Source organism: Mugil cephalus, chromosome 4 (assembly GCF_022458985.1).
Source record: "Mugil cephalus isolate CIBA_MC_2020 chromosome 4, CIBA_Mcephalus_1.1, whole genome shotgun sequence".
NCBI classification, from domain to species: domain Eukaryota; kingdom Metazoa; phylum Chordata; class Actinopteri; order Mugiliformes; family Mugilidae; genus Mugil; species Mugil cephalus.
Genome location: NC_061773.1, coordinates 20,124,016 through 20,151,959, shown reverse-complemented (window position 1 = coordinate 20,151,959; position 27,944 = coordinate 20,124,016). Strand labels below are relative to the sequence as shown.

The following is a 27,944-nucleotide window of genomic DNA, read 5'->3' as shown; positions in this document are numbered from 1 at the left end:
GGGGATCAACAGAGATTTTAACTTTTCTTATTTTCAGCTGTGTAGAAAATAAGCAAAATTAACACTTATGCTGCTGTAAGGAGGAGGACTCTATGCTCATAAAGGATGCAGCAAGTGATTTTGTCAAAACAAATAATCTGAGATCATATGAGGTTAATGCTGTGGGGGGAAAAGTTTATTACACAGACTAGGGGATGGTTTCAGAGAATTATTATTTAGTGAATAAAACGGATTTGGTTTTGTTTTAGCAACTGTAATTGCAGTCATCAATCCTATGGGCTGTCAAGCATTATGTTTTTGCACGTGGGTGTGTTCAGTAGTCCAGTGCACAGATGAGGGCAACTCCTTGTTTGATCCAGTGTCCCTGACTGTGGTCTGTTGGCAGCTCCACAGCGATCACGTAGTTGGTAGAATGACCGGTAGTAGACAGAGTCCCTACAAAAGCAGACGGAGCAGTAAAGTGACACAGAGAAAAAACATTTTATATCCTTGCACTGACTTCAGTGTTTGTGAGGAGCCCAAAGGGGCAGCACAAGGTGTTGGCTTCGTGCTGCGGGTGGAAAATACGGAGCTGCACTTTCAGATGCTTCGTGAAACACGACTCCAACTACAGTCTATTTCGGGTGAGTGATAAAACCACCAAAAGAGATACGTGCAAACACTTGAGGGAGCAAAAACACCTAGTTATAACCCGGGCCCTTTCACAGGCAGATTATTAAAAGCAGGACGCGAGCTAACTAATCTGTTCGTTGTATTATAGATGAGTCCTATGGCTCTCGGGGACTGTATGTACTGACCAGCTCGTGTGAGCGTCTTGTAGATGGGGCAGATGTAGATTCCAGAGGACGGAGGCTTGCGGTTGGGCACGGGGATCAGCCTGATGACGGCCATTTGCGTGTAGAGCTCCTTGGGTCGGGACTCTGTGAGCTGACCTGCCTTGTTATCCCAGCGAGCTCCCTCTAGGAACAGACCGTGGATGTAGCAGCCAGTGCTTGGCATTTCTGTTATCTCTGACACTGACTCCACCACCACCTAAGGGAGAAGGTATTAGAAACCACAGTCGGTGGCGACGATTAAAGGCTAACGTTTCAAAGCAACTGTGGTAGAAACAAAGTATGTGTTTATGGTCGCACAGACATTAATAGATAAATTTGTAATGTTGAGCTGAGAAATATAAATGAACACATCTTAAGCTAGTGAGGTAAAAATAGTTTACAGCCAACTATCTGACCTCAAAGTCAAATCCAATTGTGTCAATAGAGGTGCCAGAGCGCCGGGCGTAATTCTGCAGGGTTCCAGTGAGAAAAGCCTGCGGGAAAAAGAAGCCGCTAATCCAGAACACAGGTGGAATGCCGTCATAGATCCATCTCTTCAGAAAACTGATCCTCTGAAGCAGGTCTGACACCCAGGAGGCCAAGGGCTTCAGAGACGGGTAGGCCTGGACAGAGAGGGAGAGTGAGAGTCGCGCTTCAGTAGCACAGTTCAGCTTTTTAGAAATGTTTTAATGTAAAGAAAAGTTATGTGGTAATTTGTGTTTCTATAATTAAAATGAAAAGATGGTGCTTTTAAATGCGACAATCTCAGACACCAGGGAATCAAATGTAAAATAACACTTGTGCGTGTCTTGCCTTAGCTTTCCACATATCAGGTACCACATTGTTGAACAGGCTGCGGGACATCAGCTCCAGTTCTGAGGACATCACTACTAAACCCTTCAGAGCCTTCACTATATCACTGAGACTCTGAGAGATGACGTCCAGCAACTTGTTATATCTGAAAGACAGAAGATAGAATGACTTAATGCACTAATAGCTGAGTATTACTCAGACTATAGTTATTCATGTATAATTACAACAAAGTTTTCCAAAGACAAATACATAACAATTCATAAGTCATGCAGAAAATGAGCAACAATGGAGAAGTGGAATAATTTTGTTTAAGACAGATGTCACATTTCACTGGAAAATATACTTGAAGGAATTACATTTACATCTTTCCTTATCCTCTGATAAATGGTTACTTGGCAAGAATTTCTCAGATGAGGTGCATAAATGTACAAATACAAAGCATAAATGATTTTCTCTGTCTGAGTAAAAACAATACACAAATCTCTTGATGGAATCTATTGGCAGATACACAAACCAAACACAGAAGCAAGACGGAAAAAGGTTCCATTTGCTCCATTGATCCTAATAGTGCTTGACATGAATATGACATAAACATTTCATAAAGGAAAAAATAAAAGCTTTTATTACCACAAAACAAAAGGAGCATAAAATATTTGCAGAAAGATGACAGGACTGGTCGATACCAGTGACTCAGCAGCAGTGGCCTCCAATTTGACATTACAGGATACATTGGCTTATACCAAATGAAAGAGTTGGTATTATTACAGTATAGCACATTACTTATGCAGTCAATATAATTAAGGTTCCTAACTGTGACATTTGACAGCTCGGGTTCTGATCCTACATTTACATCCTAAGATGTAAATGTTTTAGCTCAAAACTTAAACAAAGTTCTATATTTTTCTCTTCTATTGATTCTAATACAGTAGACTCTACCATTGAGGACGGCTTAATTTTAAATCTCTATGTTGTTCACTATTTGAACTTCAACTTCAAGACCCTTTTGCACACTAGCAGAGTGGAATGACGTTTTGTTTAACACACAAAGTGTAGTTTGGGTGCTGCCTTATAGTGCAGCCTGGTGTTACCTGATGACCTCCTGGATGAGCACTGTGTTCATGGACTCCTCATATTTGACCGGGTACTTTTCAGTCACCTCCTGAACGCTGAAACACTGAGGGATCTTTTCAACGATGCCTCCCACTATCTCTTCCACTATCTATAGTTTAGACGGACAGATAGACAGAAAGCACATTATATAGACTGCACCTCACAATATTGTATTTAATTAACATATAAATACACGCAACAATATGATTTAAGAAGTACTATTTAAGTACTATTAAAGACAGCAGAAGAGCAAAAATCAGTCCAGTCCCTCTGTATCTGTACCTCCTCTAGACTTTTGCCTCCAGCAGATGCAGCTCGAGGCTGGAGACGAACCACAGCTCCCAACAGGGCGAAGGTCTCATTCTGGGCAAAGCTGATGTTAGCGTTGTCATGGAGACCAAAGATCTCAGGTGTATCATTGATGGGCAAGCCACGGATGTATGACAAATAGCCCTAGGATCAGAATTGCCATGACAACAGGTAAGGTTAGCATTTGACAAGGTGTGATTTGAACTTTTAAAGCAGCATTTCTGACGTGACCGGGCTGCATTTATAGCCTCAGTTTAAAGACTTTCACGGAAAATGCGCACGTACCGACGCGGCTTGTAAAATGTCTACATCTGTGTAACTATAGACACGACAAATACTTGCGGTCTCACTACCGTATTTACATTTTCTTGTTTGTGAATAGCAGCAAGAAAGGAAACTCTGAATCACACAATGGGGAAGTATACGCACTGTCATATGGCGTCTTGAAATGGGTTATCAATGCACTGACTGCAATCTTTACTGTTCTTTGGGAACTTGTTTCTTATGGGATTTCCCTTTTTTTTTTTAATCTTGTAAATGCTGCAGTGATTATCTAACCTTGACATCCAGATTAGTGTCTATTTGCCGGTAAACTCCAGATGAAGAGTATCTGTGATCATCAGTAAGAACAGCGGGACAATAGAAGTCTTCCAGCACACTGAGCAGACAGCGCCTGTCCCAGTCATCTGTCACACGTCCGCCATAATTAATCTGACCTGCAGTGTATTTTAGAACCTGGACAGGCGGAGGACAAAAAGGGTAGACAGACAGATGAACAAATCCAACACACAAATACAAACACACACATCCCCTGTCTGCCTGTGTTTCTGCTTATGGCTTTTACTTCCACTCTTCATAATGGCATTAAACTGTTAAATCAGAAGAAGTGTGGAGCTACTGTTCCCAGCTAATTAAATACAGATGCACCACCTTGAACGGAATGTCCTGATACTCATCCAAAAACATTTTGAGTTGGCTGATGCAGATGTTGAGGTCGCCATCTGTGAACTCATAGGGGATGTTGAAACCTAAAGGACCAAACTTTCTTCGCTCTAGAGCAATGCCATGGAACAGACAGAGAGACAGCAGCAGAGACTTGAAGTGTGCGGCCTAGATTAAAAAGAAGAGACACAATCAGGAGAGGAATAAGTTGACATATTACATAAATTATTGTAAATGTAGGTATTATATTATGCACCAATCAGGTCTACCATTATGACCACCTTCCTAATATTGTGTCGGTCCCCCTTTTTGATGCCAAAACTATTCTGACTCATCAGAGAATGGACATGGGCCTTGTGTCTTGTGATGTGTGGAAGGAGAGTGTTGTTAGCGGGGGCTTTTGGGTCTTATGGGCAGAGGGGAGGGGCCTGTATGGATCTACCCACAAACACTTGGTCATTTTAGATCTAGTGAATTTGGAGGCCAGGTCAACACCTTGTGTTGTTTTTCATGTTTTTTGAATTTTTCCTAAACCTTTTTTGTGTGTGTGTCTGTGTCAGGCTGCATCCTTCAGGGGATGGCTACAGACATCAAGGAGTGTCATTGGTATGGGGTGCAGGTGTCTGGTCTGGTCTAGGTGGGTGGTACATGTCTAAGTAACAGCCACACAAATGCCAGATGTTGCCAGATGTTTCCCAGGAGAGCACTGTACATGTGTCATCACAAGATGGTCAGTGTTATTCACTTCACCTGTCAGGGGTCATGATGCTATGCCTGAACGGTGTATACAGTGTATTCAATAACATTTTACCAGATTATTTCATATCAGAACAGATCCAAAGAAACATATTTTTCAATCAACCATAAGTGATGATGAGGTACTACATATAAGGTGCAACGTAGACTCGTGGGAAGGTGACTGAGGGACATGCAAACCTGGGTGGAAGTAGAGATGAAATCATCAGTAAGTCTAAGGTAGGTTTTCTGTAAGTTGGCCTTAATGCCCTTTGGAGGTTCAATGGTCATCTTGGAGCCATTTTGGAGAATGGACACGGGGAACTTATTGCTGGGAAGACTCGTGAGCCACAGACGAAAGTCTTTGTGAACCTATTGGAAGGAGAAGAGGCATGTGGTTCACATCAGTAGTAAATGTTGTACTTCATATTGTGATTAGAAAGCTCTAGTGTTTTCGGCTAATCTAAAATAGTTTCCTGTACTCCTGCTCATTTGAATATACTGTATGTTCTTACCTTTACAGGGTTGATGTTTTCAATGAGTCTCTCCAGGGAAGGCATCCAGCTGGGTGCCAGGTGACAATTCTGGAAAAAAGCCCACTGGCCTTTTTCCATGGCGGCGTGCATCATAATCTCAGCCCAGGGTCCCTGAACCACACAAACAGCAGCAAAGAATGAAGGAAAGGGCCAAACAGTAAGAGGAGATGGATAACCAAGATACCCCAATGGTTTGAAACTTATTTATGAAATAGTTAACATTATGGAATGAAGCTCTCATCCCAAATTCAAAGCCTTCTCACATAATTACTACTCGCACTAGATAGCTGCTAGGAGAATATTGCCAGTAAGATTTAAGGTTTGAGTAAGTTTGCATTTGTCTTAAAGACAGACACGAGATATTTTGCGGTAATTTGAGAGCTCTTTTATGAACCCTGGAATCTAGGATCTGTAATATAATCCATTGTCCTGGCTTTTGGTCTGAAATAAAGGAAATAATTAGCACCCAGGCGTCCATTTTTAACAAGTAAAATTAAAATGCCCTGGCTCCGTTAGAAAGTGATTTGCAGCTTTCCCTCTGGGCAAGAGAGGAAGAGAGGAAGGAAGTGAGAACTTGCAGGCCTCCCACTGATGCTGACCTGGCCTTGACCCAAGGAGATGGCCCTCATTTTCTTGGAGAACTCCATGACATCAGCAAACTTGTAGAGGTCAGCTGCTGGGTCAGTACCAGGGGACAGGACAAAGATGAGGGGGGTGGAAGGAGATGATTCCGTGAAGACCACAGACAGGTCCGATGTCTGTGGAAAAGTGTAGTGAGACACAAAACATAAATATTTCTGTTGCATGCTGTATGGAAAACAGAAATTATTTTCTACTATTTTATAATAGTTGCTTTTGCAATACCCATCTGCAGTGTCGTAGACAAGCTAACATAAAGAAAACTATGATTACAATGTCAGTCTCAACACAGTTTTAAGCTACTGTCACAGAAGAACGACTTTGTCACCAGTAGACATTTTGGTCTTGGGTAGAAGATCTACCTGAGGCTCTACGAAGCGCTGTCCCAGCTGAGCTGACACAAAGTCCTGCAGGCCTTGAACAAGGCAGTCAGCCCTCAGACAGCGCAGCACCAACAGCTTTTGGAATGAGTCCAACATGGTGTCCCACTCTCCCGGGAGGGGCTCCCTTTATGCAGTCACACACACAAAACCACACAGTGTTAGATAATGAATAAGTACTAACGACGTAAAGAACTGAATATGTGCATAGTCCTTTCATGCCTGTGAGGCTGGTTACTGTCAAAAATTTTCTTGAAGCCCTCTAGATGTTCGGTGAAGCTCTCTGCCAGGCTGCTGAAGTTGTCCAGATTGCTGAGTCCTAAAATGTCCTGCCAGGCGCGCTCAGACAACCAACCTACAGCTGGGTTGGGCAGCTCTTGGACTGGCATTCCTCCAGACAGTAGGTAGCGCCACTCAGCCTGCCACAGAGACACATCACAGATTCATCATATGTACTTTTTTCTCAATTAACTCCACTATTGTATAAGTTCCTGAAGAAGATGACAGATCTTGTCCGTCCTTTCGCTCACCATGTCAATTTTGTTCTCGTTCATCATGATGCGCGTGCACAGAAGAAAGGCAAACATGAGCTTGTGTTTCTCAAACAAGCTGCGGCATACGTTGCTGTACAGGCTGAAGGTGAAAAATTCATTGATGTTGATGATTCTTTCTTCCACTGTGTCTGTATGAAACATAACAAGAAAGAATAAATTGAAATCAGAGAGTGTTTTTTTAAACGTGTATTTAGTACAATACATCAATGACAGTTCTTCAATTCTTATATACCAAAGTTGCTTTCTACCTGCTTTCTCAGAATTGGCAATGCCAGCCATGAAGATGCCAAGGAACCACTCCAGAGAGTATTGGTACATCGGGTCAACATTGGACAGGTCTGATACACAGAAGAAGAGAATTTGTGTGCGCACAGCTACCGGCACATACTCCAGACGGGTGGCATCAATGTCCTGTTCTGTCTTTTCTGCTGCAATCACTTTAGCCTGCAAGTAAAACAAGAAATCTCAGTATAAATGGCAACCATGCTACTGTATGTCACCGAAGAATCATTTACGTGGAGTCTGGACTTTATGACGAAAAAACACTTCCTTGTTTTGTGATATTAGAGATTAACCTCTCCCCATGTCTGACCTTAATCTCTCCAGCTTTGATCTTTGAAGCTCCCAACACTTGAATGAGCTCCTCGTTGTCCACAGGGTTTCCTTCTGTGGAGCTGAGACGGAACAGGATCTCATCCTCAATTTCTTTCAACTCCTGTTTCATTTTAGCATTGCTGAGGATGAGCTGGTTCTTTGCCTCCTCCAAGTCTGGACGCTCCTCGGCCACCACCTGACCCAACAACTGGTCTTCCAGGCCACTGAATAAACACAGAAATCACAGTCAGTTTGGTCTAAGGCATGAACATAAAAATTCAATTCAAGTCGACAAGTGGTAAAATATTCTGAATAGATTAGACTTGACCTAAAGAGGAGGCTATCACTTGTCAAACACAGTAAATCAAATACACACAATATATCAAATCTCATTATTAATACTTTCGCATGGTACTACTGGATGCTTTGAACATAAAACATCAATGATAAATCCCTGGTTAAACAAACAATTGTTGAAAAAAAAATATTATATCATTTTTCAGGTTTCTTCAGATGTGGGTCTTAAGCAAGACTTTAATGGCTGAGACAAGGAGACACAGAAACAGCTCTAAAACAAGCTCCAAGCAACAACATGTTCCACTCAGAGATGGTCGGTCTTGTCACCTACTGGGTTCAATAAACTGTTACCAGTGCAGATTGAAAGGATGACAAAACAGAAAAAACACCTTTTCTTTTATCTGTTTGAAATGAGTGTTACCTTGGTGACAGAGTGAAGTTAATGAGAGTGACTTTGGTAGAAACCTCCGGAGAGTAGTGTGGGTTAGGCAGCTTTGTGGTCATGTACATCTTGAAGCCTTCATGGTAGGGGATGACTGAATCACCCAGCTTCAAAACCATGCTGCCTTGCTGCTTAAATGTCTATGAGCCGGGGATTGAAGTTAATCAGACGAATGAGTCAGAGAACAATGTTGAAACAGGCAATTTTTGTAATAGATGTGTGTGTTTTATGACCTGTTGCAACAAGACAGGTTCAAGAGCTGGATCTAGCTCTTCTCCAACATTCTCCAAGAGGCTGGGTTTGCCGAAGCGAATTGAATTCTCCAGACTACGGAGAAAGTCCCGGTCGCTGAGCTTCATAACTTCCAATCCATTGTCACGCTCCTAGGCAACAACAGAAAGCAATTCCGTGAATAAACATTCAATACAGCCGTGGGTGTGTAAAACTACTACTGTTTCCTGGACACCCAAAGCAGGTAATTAATCTATTTTAATGACACATTAAACAGGTGCACCGGATACTTGCTGCACCAACTTTTAATACTAAGATTCATTATAAACTATATACTCGTAAGTCAGCTTGATAGGTACTCTAGTGAAAAATGTTCTACTGTTCTAATGTTTAGTTTATGTTGAAACTGTGTACGAAAGTTTATTCAACTGGATGATGAATTTTGAAGATGTACTTTGTGGTGCTGTTAAACGCCATTTAATTAAACATGTTTCTGCTATTAAACCTAACCTGCTGACTAAAAGAAGGGCGTTGGTAAAACACAATACAAATAAATAGTGGTACCACCTACAAGATCCAAATTAAAAACACTGTCGAATCAGGTCTCTTAGCAATTTTAAAGAAATTCTGAATACTAACCTTCATGACGCTACAGATTTGTGGACTGTTAACGTGCATTGGATTTCACAAAGTTAACTGTCTAGTGAGTGTATATGTTGTGTAAATGGATACACTAAAAGCTTTTGGTCATTTTGTCTCACTGGCACCCTCTGCAGTTACACAAGATCCTTACACAGAAAAAAAGACCTCACCATGTTTTTGATCCATGTGTTGGCTTGACCCTGAGGGTCAATGAAGAGCGGCCAACGTAGGGAGTACTGGGCAATCACGCCATTCTCTACCGAAAGGTTATCTTTGGGCAGACCTGAAATCTGTTCATAGACACGTGAAAAAGTGTGATTACAACTGAGACAGGAAAGGATTGCGACAGAAATCACAAGCAAAGAGATTCAGATTTTCAGATGACATCAGTCTTAATCTGCTTCAGTCGTGAAGGTCAGCTAATGATCATCCTCTGACCTGCCAGGAGCGGATCTTGACCGGATTCCCTAAAGTGTTGATGAGGTTGGGTTCGTCAGTATGTGGAACACTCAACTCTTTAAAACAGTGCATCCACTCGTCTGCCATGGCAGCCCGGTACTCTCCCTGAACACACAAAAAAAATGTGTAAACAGATGGAAACTGAGCAATCCTGCAAAATGGTGATGGGAGAGACTTACAGTGAAGGGTCCCAGGTATGCCACATATCCTGCAGACAGAAGCACGTCACCTGCTACATTATTGACCATGTAATCCAGATGTTGCACAGTTTCCTTCCAGCGCACTTTTTCATCCGCCAGTCCACCTATCAACTGGAGAAGATCAATGCAATGTGGTGAGTTATCAAAACGTTAAATATGCTTAGTTATTCGTCAAAGACACTATTACACTGCACTTTCTATGGTCCTGTAATGTATCTAACATAATAGACATGCCATGTATATTCTTTTCTAATTTATTTACTCTTCCTAACTGCTTTACTGGTCTTTCTGGAGATCAGAGATGTTCGTGTTATCTAATCTTTTCCCTCTTCCTGACCTTGTCTGCTCGGACGAGCCGGGCTTCACACAGTTGATACTTGTTATCCAGCTCCTCCTTCTTAGCCAGACAGTCCTGGTACTTGGCCTGCAATGTGGCAATGCCCCCCTCCACTGCTGCCAGTTTTTCATTGGCATCATCCAGGATTTTCTGGGTCACTGCTAAATCGTCCTGGGCCTCCTGAAGAGCTTGCTGCAAGAATATTTACATTTTTAATGTTCTGATGAATCTCTAACTTGCTACCAAGACCACAGCTTAAATGTGGAGTTTTGCTTTTACCCGTTTAGGTTCCACAGCCCTGGCCACAAAATGATACACATGCATGGCCCGCACCCACTGGCAAATGGAGGTACACGCTTTGGAAACCTTGGCAATGGCGGCTGGCTGAAATTCTTCATTGTCTATGTAGGGCTGAACTAAGTTGATCACCGAATCTGGGATGTTCTCCTGCATCAATCATAGAAGAACAGGTTGTTTGAAATTCAACTCATTGACACAATCAGTATCGGCCACTGAAACTTAAAACATCAGAACTTTAAATCAACTATTTATGTCCTGGGGAGTCTATTACAACATTTATACGTACAACATCATTACAGTAAATTCACTAGACATGTGCTCTACCTTATCATACTTGAAGAGACTCTCCAGAAACTTGCCAGGGTCTTGTAGCAGACCCTTACCAGGCTCCCAGTAGTCATCAATCTTGGTGCCAGGTTTCTCCCCAGGTACCTTTTTGGGTTTGATGCCCTTCATAATGCACACTGCCTCAATAACCAGCTTTACGCCGTGGGGTGGTCGCTGCATGGCTCGCACCTATAGAAAAAAGATCTAATTATAGTCATATTGTACATATGATGAAAGCCAACATTGCAGTAGTGTTTGAAGGATATCTTGACCAATCATCTCAAAACTCCCTGACCTCTGTGACGTCATTCTTGTTGAGTGACTTGAGGCTGGTGAGGGCAGCATCCAGGGCAGGCAGAGCTTCGTCTAAGTCTCTCTGGGCATCTGCTGCGATGGCTCCTGCAAAACGGGCTTTCTCTGAGGCTTTGGCTTCCTCTGCTTGCACCGACTTACGAGTCTCCTCTGCAACCACCGTGTCTTTCTGGCAACACAGAGAAGACAAAATTATTTATTTCAATTTTTTTTTATAAAGAAAGGAATTATATACATTTAGTGTCTAGTACATTTCACAGTCAAAGTACATGCATGTTGTGTGACTCACACTATTACTACTCACTTTAATAGTCTCCATTGTGACTTCAGTTTCCCTTGCAGCTTCCTCCAAAAGAGGTCTCATCGTCTCCAGCTCCTCCTGCATCTTACTCACATCCTGAGCTGTGCTAAGAAGCTACAGAACCACCATAAAGCATACATTTATCAAATTATAACCAAACCATACATCGAATTATTGTTATAATTCCGTGCCTTGCCTTGTCCAAACCGGTCTTCATGCGCTGACGAGCACCACACAACTCTTGCTTCTTGCGCCCAATGAGATCTGAGAAGATTTTGAGCAGTTCCAGGTAGCTCTTAGGTGTGACATAGTTGTATCGAGATAGCTCAGCGAGGTACTGTTCACTCTTTCTGGCTACCATCTGGTGAATCTTCTCACACATCAATGTCTGAAAAAAAAATGAATCAATAAGAAAGGAATTATACTTGCAAAAAAATAATTTCAGCATTTTAGTTATTTCTTTATACGTGGTTTATACATACATAATAACACAAATAATTATAAAATGGATGATAAAAAGATAAACTTCTGTTCATGTTGGTAATTATTGTGTTAATATTGTCTATATTATTGCCTTATAAATCACTTAAGGTGATTCTTTTTTACTACAGTTTTTGTCCATTTTTAGCATCTTCTCTGTGTCATTCACAAATCTGGCCACCCTTGAATCATAAATAAATACTTTATGCACATCAAATTTGGTCAATAAATTGTTATGCACAGTGTGGTGCACTTTCATGATTTAACAAGCTAGGAATCAGAATTGACACTCAATTTATTTGATTACTTAACCTAAGAAATAAAACAATAAGATGTCTATGCACACTACACAGTATCATAACCAATTATCCAATGCAACAGAAAACCATAAAATCTTTTCCCTATCTCAAATGTTGGTCCTTGACAACTGCCATGTATGCATGAAAGCAACAGTTAAGTTTGTGTCTACATATTGTTATTTAGTAACAAACATGTGTCAGAGCATGGACATGTGTCAATAAAGCTCACTGACAGACACACATAGGATCCTCACCAGTCCTCTCAAAGCCGTAGGGCTAGCCTCTAGCTCCGGCAACTCATTAAGAAACGATGTGGCCACAGCCTGCAGAGCCTCATCTGGCCAAGCGCTGAACCAGTCAATAGTACAACATGTCACCAGTGAGGGAAATTGTCTCAGGCGTGCACGAAACACCTCACCAATAGGGCTACAGAGGAACAAACGGAGAGAAATATTAGGAGTGGAAAAGAGAGAGAATAAGAATCGTAAAAGATTGAGCAGAAACTGTGATCAACCTCATGCAGAGTACAGTGTGAATGTTGCTGCGGACTCTCCTGATGTACGCAGCCAGAAGATTGGTTTTAGTCGGCTGCTGGCCCAGGTCCTGTACCACTGGTTTCATTGCTATCAGGATTCGCTCCTGCTCATCTGTTGCATACAGGTTGGGAACATCCCCACTGTTCAAGATGTTGTTGATATCCTCCAGGAATGACTCACTCTTAATCTGGTGATGGAAAATTCAGCAGTGACATAAAAAATACATCAGTGTTTTGTGGAGCAAGTAGAGATGCATATTATTGTTTAAGCTCAATTTGCACTTATTTAAAATAAGAGGGTATGAAAGTGAAAGAGGTACCTGTGTATCTACAAAAAGGAAAGTGATTTGCTGGCCCTGGAGGCCAGCCTTGAGCATGATGCTTTTAATGTCTTCTCTCCACTCTGTTTGACCGTAGTTCTTTGACAGCTCAATCTGGAAACACTCATATTCCGATCTAAATATGGACAAATGCATTGTGAAAAACTGGTCCAAAACATCACTAGACTACACCGGAGTTTCTGCATATTCCATGTAAACAATGCATGAGTTTTAAAAGAGACTCTGAATTAATAAATAATGCCATGAAATGAAAGTAAAGGGCATACAAATAGACAAAATGCATAGAAAACATGCATAAATCAGCAGCACGATCCTTTAAAAAATGCAAACAAAAAGAGAACTGTTCAATGAAAATGAGAATAATAAGAACGTTAGCATGAGTATTGAAAGAGTTGTGCAAATCTCACATAAATGAGGCCAGCTTAGTGAGTGACTGGCGCCCACTGCCACCCACTCCGAGCAGCAGGGCATTGCCCAGGGGCTGCCGTAAGATGCGGCTGATGCGACACACATGCTGGATGGCATCCATGAACAGCACCAGCTTCATCTTGGTCATGCTGGTCTGATTGTAGTCTTCCATGTACTCCTCCATCACTTTCTCCAACTAGACAGTATAATGTAAAGAAATTAAATATTAATCTGGGTTTAAAAAGATTACATATGTAAAAACAGACGTATCTAAAATATTTTCAAGATGGCAGGCATCACTAACCTTTTCCGTGTCATCTATGAATGTGTAGACTTTGGGGTCAGCTCCAGGAATCATGAAATCTCCATACAAAACAGGATAGCAGGGTACAACCTCTTCAAAGGAGCAGCCAAACTCCTGAATACAGTCCTTCAGCAGGCTGTTGAACCAGTCCCTATCTTCAGCGCACACTAGACGATCCTGGAAGATCCGGCAGCTTTCATGGTACCAGAGTTGCAGCAGCTGTACTTCACTCTAAAAATACCAAAGTAATGCTACGTTTACACAGAGGATTCCAATCTTTTCAATCTTTTTCCTTCCGTTCAGATTCCATAATTCATTTTTATTATCCAAGGAACAAAAATATATTTGTCACACCTGTTGCCTGGGTCTGCACTGCTTGTAAAGTTCACCACTAATAGTCTCTATAGGGAATTTAAAGGTCCTTTAATTTAATTACTAAATTGTTATTTAACCACGGTCGATCTGAGTACCTCTATCATGCCAGCTTCAGCCATGAGGACGCCCTGGAAGACTTTGGACAGGTCTCTGAGGTTGAAGGTGTAATGAGACTTGGCTGGAGTTGGGAGGAGCTGGGAGGTAATGGTGGCGTAGACTCGGATAGTGGCATCCACAAGAGACTCATTCAGTGGCTGAATTGCTGGCACAGGTCCTGATGAAAAACACAGTGATTGAAGAGATAAATATTGGTGAAAATGTAAAATGTGGAAAGAATATTTATCAGAGACATCTCACAAGCACTGTTCCATATTTGCTGTTTCTTAATATCTGCCATAAATATTTTGCGCTGCCTTGTTTGTGTCCCCTGTACTAAATGAACTCCACTAACTTTACTTCCTTTCTCTGAGTCCCTGACTTACTGCCTGGTTCCTTTTTACTCATATTTCCATCTGAAAGAGAACAAAGATTACGTTAGAAACTTTTTCACAAACTAATAAAGGTAGACTCTAACCTGCAACCACTGACCGAACACTAAGAGATTCAAACACATCCTGGACTCACCCATCCAACTTCCTAGAATTGTAGAGAATATCTTTTTCTTGCTGGCATCTTCCATTTCAGTGAAGGACAGGAAGTTGAAGTGCCGTGTGAAGCGCTGGGTTATGGGGTTTCGCCCTCCACCTGGGGGTCCCATGGCACAGGCAAAATTGATATCCACTATATGCTTGAAAGTACCTGTGTAAAAATGGCAGGAAATACACAGAGAAATTCACATGAGTACTACACATGTCCAATATAGTGTAGCAAGACACAAATCTTGGTCATGCAACGTACGTGCTTTATACTGTAGGGCCAGTATAATACAGAGCAACGGTGTACATTTAGTATAACAGAATCTGACAGTTTATTTCATCACATTTAAACAGTAATACAACAATGTCAAGGAAGTGCAAAATACTTGAGTATTCTCACCTATCTGCTTCCTGTCATACCAGCCTCCATGGTCCATCCACTGCCTCAGCAGCTCAATAGGAGGCTGAGCACCATAGGTCTCCAGCATGGGCATGTTTAGGTCGTCAATGAAAAGGATAAAAAACTTCCCTATAGGAGGTCCAAATACCCCTTTCCGCCTAAAACACAAGCACAAGCATGCATCACAGGTCAAGTCTCAAACATACGATTGCATTGCTAATCATACAGTTAGTTCATCTGTGGTTAAGGGCGGATACCTACCTTTTGTCCAGTTTGCTGTCAATGTAATCTTGAGTCTGGTTGGCTGATGTGCGGGCAGAGAACATGATGAAGTGTGTGATGTACTCGTCAGGCATTTTCTTTAACAGCTTGTCTGACATGGTCAGGGTCTTTCCTGTGCCAGTCGGCCCAATACACAGCACCTAGAGTCACACAAACCAGAATAAACATAACTTAACCTTTACACAAAAAAAGTATCGGAACAACAACTTCATGTTTTCTATCATTTATTTGAAATAAACAGATTCAATCAAAATGAACAGTACTCACAGGTTTCTTATTGGTCAAAAGCATATCCATTAGGAAAGACATCCTCACTGTGTCAGCCGTTGGAACAATTATGTCGGCATAATTTGTTTCTGGGGTGATTACAACATTTTGTGCATTTTTCATCCAGCTGACCCACTGGACCTATAACACAGGCAAAAGATGAGTGCAACAAAAACGTATCTGACAATCTTGGCTGCAGTTTAAATACAATCTCTATATTTAAAGATGTTCTGCTTACTTGTCTTTCCCCATCTTCTTCATCATCCCCTGAATAACTTATCCCTGCATCATCAAGCCTGTAGTCATACACCAGGCCCTCGGCTGGAAAACATAACTGTATCTGTAGGACAAATACATAATAATTAACAAGACCAGAAATCAACACAGATTAAATTTGAAACACATCATAACTTGGACGCTAAAGCAGAAGTGGTGATCTGACTTGTTCTTCTGCCATCTTGTTTCTGAGCCAGACACTGAAGCGTTGGCTGCTGGCTGCATCTCCTGTGGCTCCTACGCTCCACACAAGAGAGAAAAAGAACCAGGGCTCGATCAGCTCCTTCAGACGGTTCAGTTTCTTTTGAGGTGGTAGATTCTAAAAGCCAGTGAAGGATTAGTTAGGGGAGAACAGTTGGCAATAGTCCCACATGCATTGCAAGTACATACAGTGCAGCTGTGGCTCAGGTGCACAATAATGTAGAATAATAGCACGATAAGCAGACAAACTTTTTTGTGAATGAGAAAAAGCATTCTGCATGTGCAGAGCACATATGGTATTTTCATTAACTTATAGGATTTGATCAGGAAAATAATATGACTAAATATGCCATAAAAAATGAATAAAAAAATGTAAACTATTAAAAGAAATGATTTTGAGCTGCAGAGTTTCTTTCTAATGATGATATTAATTTACATAACCTGACCTTTTTTTTTTAGTTTGTTTTAAAGTAGATGTACATCTTACTATAAGAACTTAATATTTACCACAAACTGTTGCGACTGCTATGAGTTATTTTATTGATTATCTTGTCACACTAACAGAGAGGGTGAAGACAAACCTCTTTAACACTGAAAGGGCTGAAGAAGCAGTCCATTAGTTTAAGCAGACTACAGGCAAGGTTACTGTCCAGAGATGTGATGACCTCCTTCACTGATGTGCGGACAAACGTAATGGCATCCTGTGTAAAGAATGTAGAAAAACAAATTAAATAAGAGCAGTGCAATGTTTATATATGGTCTGTGGTGGAAAAGCCCACTTATTCCGACATCTCTCACCTGCAGGAACCTGGCAAACAGTAAGTTCATCTGCTCTGTGAATGGTTTTAAGACTTCAGGGATCCGCCTGAGCCAGCATTCTGTGAAGGGAACGAGGCCCAGGATGCTGGGCTCCAAGTAGACCATACCACAGCGTGACACTGTGGCTGGGGATGCCACTGCCAGGTCCTGCACCTCAAACATCATGGTCATCACCTGCAAGACAAAAACACAAAATGTGCTGATGTGCTATGGAGACAAGGCAGCACACTGTCTGAAAATGCATGCTTGAGAAATGTCAGCATTCATCTTACATCAGTGAGCTTTATGATTTCTCCAGAGCTAAGACACAACTTTTTGTTGTCATCCAGCACAGTGTTCATGTTCTCAATCCACACTGCGTCCACTGGCCCATCAAACATGTACCACTTTTTCTCCTTGTCCATAGTTGCTGTCCCTCCACGAATAAGAGATGAGAGGATACCATCAGTCCTAAAAAAAAAAAAAAAAAGGACAAAAAAGTCATGTCCGTGAACCTGTCTTCTTCATTTGTTCTGTAGTTTGTGTGAGGTCAAAGTTTTCTTACCACTCATGTGTGAGCAAGTCATACTCTCCATACAGCTGTCCCATGGTGATTGATTTTGGGTTGAGGACATACGTCTGAACAGCCTCGTACACGCCACCACTCACAGAGGGCTGGCCCTTCAGAGATGTTATTGCTGTACCTAGTACCTCATAACACTTAAATACACAGCATTTATATAAATATGAGAGCAGAGGAAAATAAATGTCAAATTTGTGCATACACTTTACTAAGATGTAAACGACTCACCTTGGTTTTACCCGATCCAGAGGGTCCCACTAACATCAGACCATGTCTCACCACAGTCGTTTCATACAGCTGAATACACTTATTAATGTACCCTGCAACCACCACGATACCGTTATTGTACTCATTGCACACGGAAAGATAAAAGCTGACATTTTCTGTGATTCCAGAGACAACTGACCATCCACATCTTTGAGGTTCTTTGCAGTGCACACATTACGCAGTGATTCTTCCAGTGAGCCATAGTCGATTGGCTCCTGTTTTGTCTTAGGGAAAAGATCAGACACGATGCCGTTGAAGAGCTTCAGATCGTCCTGTAAAAACTTTGGTACGTTGACGTCTTGAATGGCCCGAAGACAGATCAGCTCCTGGAGGACGGCAAGATCATAGAAGGATACGTTTTTTAAGTATTGTAATTTTCATTAAAAATGTGTCTCACAGATTCTCATAGCTACTATAGGTGATGAAAAAATATCTGACCTCATTCATGTTGGGATTTTCTCTCTTCAGGTTTCCAGCTGCAGAGATCACAGTCTTCACAGCTCTCATGCCAAAATCATAATGGTCCTTTGAGCAAATAAAAGCAATGGTGAACACATATTTTATTAATCGTATACATTTGTCACCAGTTAAACCACATTACGTCCTACATACGTCCCAGAGGTTACAATTAACTTATACCTGAGAGCTGAGTTGCTCAGATGACAGCTTGAAAGTTGTAGTAATTTTCTTGGAGAGAACTTTGGCATCACTGAAGCCAAATGAGTACAACGAGATCTCAGCTATCATGGCATAGTCAGGGACCATCATGGCCACAGGGCGAAACAGGGCCTGCACAAGATAAATCATATTGGTTGAAGCCCAGTCTGCTTATCTTCAGAGTTACACAGCTACTTAAATTCTGTTATTTCAGACCTTTAGATTGTCAGGAAGTTCTGTGCGACCAGCATAACCAGGGTTCATGGTGATAAACACAGCACATGAAGGGACAAGAGGGATCTCCGCCCCCTCAAACACAAATCGTTCCGCCTTAAGAAACAACATGCACAGAAAAAGTTACACATTATTAGTTAGCATTAATAACTGATTTTAAATTATCTGAAACACATGCTGTATAAAAATATTGAGTGGTGTTTCAGTCAAATACCAGTAAGACTTTACTGTACAGTGAATAACATAGTGTGAATATTCAGTGAATCGGATTCTTACCCTTTGCTGCTGGGCTTTTTGTATAGTGGTAATCTGCTGAGCCACCACAGACAGAACCTCCACATCAATACGATTAAACTCGTCAAAGCATGCCCAGGCACCCGAGCTGAAAAATGAACGATAGAAAAGGAATCACAATTGAATGTTGCCATGCGTTGTGACATTCGACAGCAACTCTGAAATTCGTTCAGACTAACTTCTACCTGGCCAGTCCTTTAAGAAACTTTCCCATCGCGATGAAGTCCAGCTGATCAGAACAGTTGAAAACTACCGTCTGGATGGCCAGAGCCTTTCCAAGATCCTTAGTGGTTTCTGTCTTTCCTGTCCCTGCTGGCCCTGCAGGTGCCCCTCCAAATTTCAAGTGTAGAGCTCCAGTCAGGGTCAGGTAGCATCTGGAAAAAGCCAGAGATTGGCGTCGTCAAAGGAGTGCATGGCATTCAGTTGGATACATATTTGACTAAAGGACTACCTGTCAGTGAGTGGGGTGATCACCAGTCGTCCAGAGTTCCCAAGGTACTCGTAGCCGTACAAAAATTCTGCATTCACTGCACGGATGTATAAGTCATCCTTTGCCCAATAATATCTACAAAAAACAAAACAAAAAAAAACATCAGATCAGTGCAACGCTACTGTCTGAGCAACAATATGTCAGATTTTAATGAAATAGCAGACTCTAAGGACAGGAAAACAATTAACCTAAGTTGGCTGATCCACTCAAAGTCGTTAACGCTTGAGACCTCCTGCTCCACCAACTTGGCCGCTACATCCTTAGCATGGACCTCTATGACAATAAGTGCAGACAACACAGCTCGCTGCATGTTGGACAGACGTCCTCTCACCAGCTGCACCAAGTCACCCAGCTTCACAGACAAAACATGTCAGTATAAAGAAAAACAGAAAATAATGGTCAATGTTTGATAAAAATATAGCTTTTTTAATAGATTTTTTTTATTATTATTTTTGCCCACACCTGTGTCTGTAGTTGGGGATAAAGGCGGTTTGCCAAATCTCCCTGCTCCAAAGCCTCAGACACCTCAACAGTCCAGAAGACCTGACAGCCAGCAATCACCACTTGACCAGGCCACAGTAACACCCAGTCTACACGTGCTTGCTATGAGGTCAAGTGGACACAAAGACATCTTACTAAAAAAGCCTCAGCGTTACGTAGACACAAGTTCAAGAGTATAAAACATAACAAATATTATCATAAGGCAGGTTCCCTTACCTCAGGGTAGTCTTTCAGTGAGCGGTCAATGTTATCCCTCAAAGTGACTTTCATAGACTTCTCCACTTCCCTCAGCCAGTCCTCCACATTCCCACTCGGACTCACTGGCACAAACAGTTTCACCTCCTCTCCTTCCCCAGAGTACATATGCGTGATCTGTAGGTCTGCCTGAAACCGAAGCTAAAGACCAACGGATGTCTTAGTCATGAGGAATGTGCGTTACATTTCATGTAATATACTGTATGAGTGATGTGATTAAGGAGACAACAGGCAAGAGCAAACCTGTGCAATGTTTTCAAAGCACTTGCGCAGGTGTGGCTGAACAGCAGTAGGGTCTTTGGTCTGGGACAGAATCTCTAACAGCTCATCGTCTGACAGGAAATAAAACCTACAAACATATGAATAAATAATAAATAAAAAGACTAACAAATACATTATCATAAGAAGCTGATTTCTAAAATGTTTTAAGGGCAGCTTCACAGTGGCATACCTGGGGAAGGAGCCTCGCTTTGTCTCCAAGTATTCACTGAGACCCTTCTGCACCTGTTCCAAAAGTATGTTGCACTCCTTTAGTTTTCCTAATAGACGAGCATCAGGACACAGCTCAATCACCTAGACATAAACACAGAAACACAGAGGGAAAAAAAACACAACCACCTCTATTATCTAGTCCTACGCTCCTACAAAACACTCCACACCAAATCATCAAATCATCATCAAATTGAAAAAGTTGTGAAAATTCTGACCTTTCGATTATTAAAGGCACTTTTCATGACTCTCCTCCATGTCTGCTCCATTTGCTGGTATCTTTTTCCTTCGACCGGCAGCTGCTGGTTGATATCATCAGAGCTAAAGATGGGCTCCAGGTACAGCCAGGAGCGCTGACATGTCAGCCACTCCTCCAGCACGTCCTATATGTACCAGAAGAGGGCAGCAGGACAACATAAGACACTACACCATCACATTACAAGACACAAGACCGTTAAGTGTCATCATAGGGTGTGTGTGCGTGTACTTGAGTCATTCTGAGCTTGCTCTCCCAGGTATTGATGCGGCCCTCAAAAGTTTTTTTGAAGGGCGAGAAGGACATGCTCTGTGTCATGACGATGTGGTCATCCAGCAACTGGGACGCTTCATCTGGGCTCTTCAAAATGTAAGTTCCTGTGTCCTTGTAGGGCAGCACATCGAAGATTACTGTCGCCCATTCTTGTTCCATCTTTTCCAGGGCCTGGGAGAGAAGGTGTAAAAAAAAAAAACAAGACAGCACAAGCTTAAGTGAAGATATTCCTACGCTATCACTGAGCATAAGTGAGTGGAGCAACGGCTGCTTTTTGATGAAGAATGACCACCTAATCATTTCATTCATCAGTCCGAGTGTATATTTAATTTGTGCTGGTTTGGTTTCCCTGAGATACTGGAAGATCATGGACCATGATGTGTTTTATGAAGTCAAAGTTACCTTGACCTTTGACCTTTGCCCACCAAATACTAATTAGCGCATCCTGTTCCTGAATCTTTGTGTCAAATTTGAGGAATAAGACACCACAGTGACAAGAATGAGACATGGAAATGGATAGACAAACAACCCAAAAGCATAATACTTCTTAACCTCACTCCATTCCAAACAGCACATAATTAGGGTATGGCTAAGGTACCTGTTCAATAGTGTACTCTTTCCCAGCCACCTCAGCCACATGAGCTATGTCATCCACATGGTTCTGTAGGCCGAGCTCCAGGCAGTGGGAGAAGGTCAAGTTGGCTTTGGGTTTGACTTTGATCTGAATGCGTTTTGAAAGCATATCCCAGTGACGGCTCTTCATTCCTGGATTTCTTAGGGCCTGAATTAGAGGGATGTAAGGCTGGAAGTCCTCGATCTTGCTTCGGACTGTAGCTGCCACCATCTGGCAATCTAGTATTTTTGTTAAACACAAGGAGCAGACCAGGCAAACTAAAGGTCAGTCACATTAACGGTCGCACCTCACCTTGCCACCTTTGAATGGTAATAGATGTGTCACCCACCAGGAATGTCCTTGAACTGTTTGATGCATTTGTGCATGGTCTTGTAAACATCGTTGACATTGCGCTCAAGTTGCTCAGGGTCAATGGAAGACAGCGGGTCACTGAGCCAGCTCTCCTTCCACCGGAACCAATCAGAAGTGGTGCTCCATAGATCTTTAAAAGGCTGGAAGTCCTTTACCAGTTTGTGCAGATGATCATACTGTGAAAGAGATTTAGATTTCACTCTTATAAAAAGCAGGGTAAATGCAAGTTCTTGTTACCTTTTGAAACCTGCTGGAATAAGTAAGTTACATGAAAAATCAGTTTGTCTGACGCCTTCTCTCTTCACTCACATTTGTGACAGGGATACCGAACAGACGTTCTCTGGTGTTGTAGGTCTGGGCAAGAGTCTGGCACTCCTTAAGTTGCTTGGTCGTACGCCTGACCTCAGTGGCCATCTCATGGGCACGATCGATATCTGCATGGCCCTCAAACCCAGCAACAAGCATCTACACAAACAGAATTTTTTAGAACCTTCATCAGCAGTAGCAGCATCAACATACTTAAGTGAACCTACACAAAAAGACCAGCCTGCCCTCAGACATGTCTAAATTAGGCTGTAAACTCAGGGCTATCTCGAAAATGAATCACAATTGATTCAGAGCTCAGATGTGAGACATTGTGCTAAGTGACTGTTGTACAAAATGTGGTTGTCTCAGACCTGCAGAGAGACAATGTGCTCCTCAAGATTGTTCTGATCAACTAGATGGATCTTGTGGAATCGCTCCTCATCCTCCTCATGCTGTTTTGCTGTTGTTTCCATTAAGGTGATTATCCTTTGAGGCCACCCAATAGCTGTCCACCTGCACAGACAACAGTTAATTTAACATCACAGATCCCTCTTATCAGTGTAACAACTATAAATCCTAAAATAAAGACTAAAAGTCTAAAATACAGCCCAATTTAGTTTTCATATGATGATATTACACTTACTTTTTGTTAACATCTTCATTTGAAAAACTGTAAAAACATTCCTCTATTAGCTCATAGTCAGACAGGATCTTTCCGAGAATTTCCTGAAGAGGACAGGTGGGAAAAATAAGATGCATTTACAAGTAGTTATTCACATAATATGTATAACAAAAATATCCATTTCATCCTTTTATTCTGTACCGTGTAACTCTTGAGCTGCTCTGGGACTTGTTTCATCCAGTCCCTCTTTTCAGACAGATCCTCCATGCTGTTGGGTTTCTCATGAAGCTTTCTGCTCATAACGTTACACTCTTCACAGGCCTTAACACATAAAACAACATTCATATTGCAATGTGAAAAGCGGGAATGTGAATGTGTAATGACAAATGATCACAATATATTTAAAAAACACCAGTGTTTCCAGGCCTTTAAACAAAGGACTTACATTTTCAATCTGCTTACTCAGCTTCAGAGCGAGGTGGTCCAGCAGTGCCTCAGCTAAAGCCTTTCTCTTTGTTGTGAGAGATGTGCGTACAGCCTCTACACGGACAAGAAATGGACCAATGACGATGGAGGATGGCAAGGAGCTTTTAAGCATTTCCCTTTCTTTAAGATGCTGCTCCGCCTCTTTCTTCAGTTCTTGGGGTGTCTGTTCTGCATTATGAGATCTGGCAACAAAATGTTTGAGGATTTACAATAACGATGAAATATTAACAGGAGAGCAGGATCCCATTCGATTAGCAGTATAAAGAATGCATTCTGAAGGACCCTGACTAGCTCACATCCGTACACTTCATGGGGATTTGTGAAAACGCAAAAACGTCATTTCAAACACAAAACTTACTCAAGAAAAGTTTCCATGTCCAAATTGTGAAGCTCTAAGTGTTTCTCATATTCAGCAGCATAAGCCTTGAGAGGTATAGCTGCTTGTGTCAAAGCTTTGCGAATCTTCTCTCTCAGCGCATTTACTTCCTCTTCCCACAAATTCACCGTGTCGAGCAACGGATCAGCGCTGATGAACATCTTCTGCATCACAAACTGGACGAGAGAAAAATAATAATTAAATGATTGAATCTCTCATTATCACCAAAACAGGATACAAGAACCTGAATTATGATCTTTTACATCATCCTATTACATTTTCAATTCTGTTAATGCTGAGTGAGTTAGGAGAGAACAGATTTCATTTCACCTTCTCGACTTGCGGTACGTTGTATGTGGCTAGAATACCCTTGTCAAACAGGTTAACAATAGTTGTTGGAAAGATCTCCGGAGGAGTGCTGTAATGAACCCCGTTCTGATCCAGAACCAACTCCAGCAGGAACAAAGGATTCTTCTTTGGCCTAGATATGGATAATGTAATATTACTGACAAATGACTATGACAAATGAATAATATAAGCACAGAAATCTTTCATGTCATGCTAACTATGTTAGTGTATGTAAATTTATTCATATGTTACTTGTATATTTATGTGGAAATATGGAAATTCGGGCAGGTGTATTTTATCTTACTTGTAGGAACTAGTGATGAGGTCGTCTCCCCAAACCATGTCCTGAGGACATGTCATCACACTTTGACAGGCGTCCAGCACCGACTCAGTCAGGCTGGCCAGTGAAGTCTGCACAAGGTAGCGCAGGCTGTCCTGCAGTTTGAAGCGCACCACAGCCATCAGTTTGCACAACTTGGAAGTCTTGTAAATGTCCCAGCGAGACTCATTTATGTTGTATGCGCCCTTGCCAACGATCGCCAGGTTTAAACGGACGCTGTTGCTCAGCGCGGAAATCCATGTCTCCTTAAGATATATGTTCATCTGGAGGAAAAGGAAAAGAGGCTATTTTACTCACGGGACAGTCAAGTGTGAAAGTTTCACCTTTTGGTAATTCCAAGGTGACAGCAGCAATTGTGTGGCCCTTCCCCAAGTACAAATATTAATCTTATGGCTATAAGTCACAATCATGATGTTTTAGCATAAGTGCTTTTAGCATAAAAAATGAAAAAGTAAAAGGCCTGTCTTAATTCTTAATTCTCTTAATAGCCCTGAGTCAGCTGACAGACTTTTTGGCAAAAAAACAACAACAAACATTTCTCAGCTGTATTTTTCATTGGAAAATTCTTTCATATAGTCTTGTCCTGTCTTTTGAATTTAATAAGATAAACAGATGATCATATTTTAATTAATTTATCATTGTTTTATGTTCTCTTGTATACACTATGATTTTGTGCTTTTACATTATTCTCTTTTCGTGCATTATGTGCATGAACTCTGCCATAGAAATTAAATTATTTTATTATTAACAGAATAAAAGTAACCGCCATAGTCTCCATTCAGTACCTGCGTATGCACTTGAGACTGTGTAACTTCAAATTCGTCCAGACGAAGAGGTTTCATCGAGGTGATATTGAACAGCTTCATCGTTGCTACTTTGTTGCACTCAGACTGTATCTCAGATAGAGCAGAGATCACCTCTGACTTTGTCAGCAGGGAGCTGAAAACAAATGCAGCTCTGTTCTTCTCATAGGTGAAGTAATGGGCTGGAGGGCACCCTGGGCAGATGAAACAAACCAGTGTTGCATGTTAATGCGGCGTATTGGCTGATTCAACATTTCTTGTACACTAATATATGGTTAACTTACATTTTTGAGCTACACACTCAGGTTCGATCTGTGGCAGGGTGATGTGTGAAAGCTCAGGGTAGCTCATCACTACTTTGTCAAAGGTCGTGCGGTTAATGGTGCGGTCGTATTCCAGTTTGATTTGCTTCTCGAAGTCCCTTATACACTTCTCCAAACTGTACACATAATATTATCTTTGTTAACCATTTCAATTCGACTCAAGAGATCATTCGTTTTCAACTAATTATGCTAAATTGCTAGAAAATTACAGCCGTAGACACTACTCACACTTTCAGTTTGAGGCCAGGAGCTGATAGGGTGACACTTTTGATACGCTGGAGGTCGTTGGCACTGAGAGACGGTGTCCCCTGCCAAATGGGCATGCATTTCACTGATAAGTTGTAGAGCAGCAGAGCCTCTGTGTTCTCCCTGTAGCGCAGGGCAAACTGGATCCGTTCAACAAAGACACGTGGGTCCTCAGCACAGAATAGCAGTCTGATCCTGGGTACCCAGTACTTACTACCTCCTTGCAAGGGGCTTATTTCTGTGCAGCGCAGGGTGATAGAAAGCATACGTGCAGTTTATGGACAGGGAGAGTGGAGAAATATATGAGACAACACTGTGTTACTATAATGAAAATAAAGACATGAAAACCAACCTGGGGATTTAATCCTTTTGCGTTGTTCCTTCATAGTATGATTTTCTTCTCCATCTGCCTGCCTGTGAACCTTCTGTACCAGGTACTGACATTTCTCTGTACTATACTCAAGAACACCAACCAAATGCCAGCTGTACTTCGTGGATGGGCTTCTTGGAGAATCTTCAAAAGAAAAGAGAGAGCACCATCAAAAAATTACATAAAATGTAAATTTTTTGTTTACACAGTAAAATAGGGGCATTTTACCAGGAGAAGTCTCATCATCTGTAGGCAGCAAGGCTTTTGCAGGAATAGGTTTGTAATTAGGTAATCCTTCAGATTTGCCCAGGGCAAGCCAGTCGTCTGGTGTCCGGCAGTCATATTCATCACTGTCAAATATCTCAAGAAAAACATAAGAAATGCGTGCATCGGTACCGATGAACACCAAAATATGAGATGGCATTGCAATGGTAAGGAGCAGTAGCTGACTCACCTCTAGCGGAAGGAAGGCCGACACAGAACTGCCTGGTGTGGTCACACCCTCGTCACCATCTTTTAGATGTCCCATCATTAGGAGATTAGAGTCTATGCCCTTTTCTGCCAGGAGCTGTTCAATATCTAACTTCAAGTACTCCCTTCGACGTCTTTTGAAAGAGAAGAAGTATAAAAGTCATAGTTAAGTTACAGCTATATTTAGCAATATTTAAATAAAGGACCTTATTGAACCAGCTACGTCCCAAACGTACTGCACAAACAGTACATACCTCTCTATCTCTAGCTTGCGAGGGATTTGGCCAGAAATGGTTTTGAATGGCATTTGGACTTTGGGTGCATCTCCACCCGGGCAGAAGTATGAATTCTGTGACTCCTGTGTAGTCTGCGGTGCATGGTTATCCTTTTCAGTGGGCTTACGCTGGTCAGATCGAGTCTTGATAGTTTTACCTGCACATTTCAGATTTTACAAGGAGCACAAAAATGTTTTGTAGACGAGTGTAGTATGCTACTCTTATAGAATGCATTCTGTATATGGAAATAATCAGTTTAAATGTCAGTATTCCTAATATAATTTCATTTTACTTACCATTTAGTGACTTATGATGAGTGAATTTGAGGATGGTCTGGCCCAGTGAATTCTGCTTGCTCTCAAGTTTTCCTGTACCTGACTAAACCATAAAAAAAATCCTAGATTATTTATTTATTTCTTTTTTAATCAGGTCACAACAGCAACACCACATTTTACATATGCCTCACAATATAATAGCTGTTAGAATCAGAAGAGGCAAATGAATGTGCTAACATAGTGTTCTTTTACCTGGAGGTTAAATGTGCTGATCGCATCTGAATAAATGCCTTTCTGTTCAGTCAAACAGCATTTTCTGGCCGAGGTGTGTTTGGATCTGTGAGGTGCAGTTGGAGGTTTGGGCTCTGGAGGCTTTCTGGGGGGGTGAGGTATGAATGCCCCAAAACCAGGCAAATCTTTCTTCTCCATCTTCTAGTAAAACAGTAAGACATTTCATGTATGAGTCAGGGATTTAGTTATCTGCTTCTCTACAAGTCGAAGACATTCTGCAGCACGAGTTCTCACTCAGACCAGAAGGAGAGC

General features: G+C 41.7%; 1 protein-coding gene across 1 annotated transcript; it reads right to left on the bottom strand.

Moving 5' to 3' along the window:
* Nucleotides 1–50: 50 nt before the first annotated feature.
* Nucleotides 51–27,425, bottom strand: dnah1 (dynein, axonemal, heavy chain 1). Its single transcript, XM_047582303.1, has 77 exons — nucleotides 27,419–27,425; nucleotides 27,106–27,283; nucleotides 26,835–26,985; nucleotides 26,609–26,741; nucleotides 26,363–26,524; nucleotides 25,993–26,248; nucleotides 25,726–25,880; nucleotides 25,424–25,635; nucleotides 24,603–24,901; nucleotides 24,281–24,431; nucleotides 23,933–24,126; nucleotides 23,534–23,756; nucleotides 23,290–23,409; nucleotides 23,110–23,192; nucleotides 22,838–22,979; nucleotides 22,470–22,625; nucleotides 22,138–22,336; nucleotides 21,774–22,027; nucleotides 21,134–21,346; nucleotides 20,865–21,029; nucleotides 20,609–20,730; nucleotides 20,401–20,506; nucleotides 20,119–20,298; nucleotides 19,864–20,004; nucleotides 19,590–19,753; nucleotides 19,363–19,476; nucleotides 19,097–19,285; nucleotides 18,894–18,999; nucleotides 18,600–18,713; nucleotides 18,366–18,515; nucleotides 18,165–18,251; nucleotides 17,866–18,052; nucleotides 17,688–17,779; nucleotides 17,442–17,596; nucleotides 17,170–17,347; nucleotides 16,877–17,071; nucleotides 16,660–16,779; nucleotides 16,044–16,196; nucleotides 15,840–15,941; nucleotides 15,602–15,742; nucleotides 15,314–15,474; nucleotides 15,053–15,210; nucleotides 14,642–14,815; nucleotides 14,500–14,529; nucleotides 14,113–14,291; nucleotides 13,643–13,873; nucleotides 13,338–13,534; nucleotides 12,910–13,045; nucleotides 12,569–12,777; nucleotides 12,309–12,480; nucleotides 11,472–11,663; nucleotides 11,279–11,389; nucleotides 10,958–11,143; nucleotides 10,660–10,851; nucleotides 10,315–10,482; nucleotides 10,036–10,227; nucleotides 9,678–9,809; nucleotides 9,478–9,603; nucleotides 9,210–9,329; nucleotides 8,400–8,549; nucleotides 8,146–8,306; nucleotides 7,426–7,651; nucleotides 7,082–7,277; nucleotides 6,810–6,961; nucleotides 6,502–6,698; nucleotides 6,262–6,406; nucleotides 5,860–6,018; nucleotides 5,240–5,371; nucleotides 4,926–5,096; nucleotides 3,978–4,157; nucleotides 3,606–3,782; nucleotides 3,021–3,191; nucleotides 2,717–2,847; nucleotides 1,629–1,773; nucleotides 1,232–1,438; nucleotides 798–1,032; nucleotides 51–435 (listed from the first exon to the last, which is right to left on the bottom strand). Exons 1-77 carry the CDS (start codon nucleotides 27,423–27,425, stop codon nucleotides 314–316), a joined length of 12,372 nt encoding a protein of 4,123 aa, XP_047438259.1. The 3' UTR covers nucleotides 51–313.
* Between the last annotated feature and the right edge of the window lie 519 nt (nucleotides 27,426–27,944).

What these genes read in the sequence shown, in the direction of transcription:
- dnah1 (XM_047582303.1), bottom strand. An exon ending in GTATGACAGGAAGCAGATAG is followed by an intron (nt 14,816 to 15,052) that starts GTGAGAATACTC and finishes ATTTTTACACAG; the next exon opens with GTACTTTCAAGCATATAGTG. An exon ending in CTGAAGCTGGCATGATAGAG is followed by an intron (nt 13,874 to 14,112) that starts GTACTCAGATCG and finishes TGGTATTTTTAG; the next exon opens with AGTGAAGTACAGCTGCTGCA.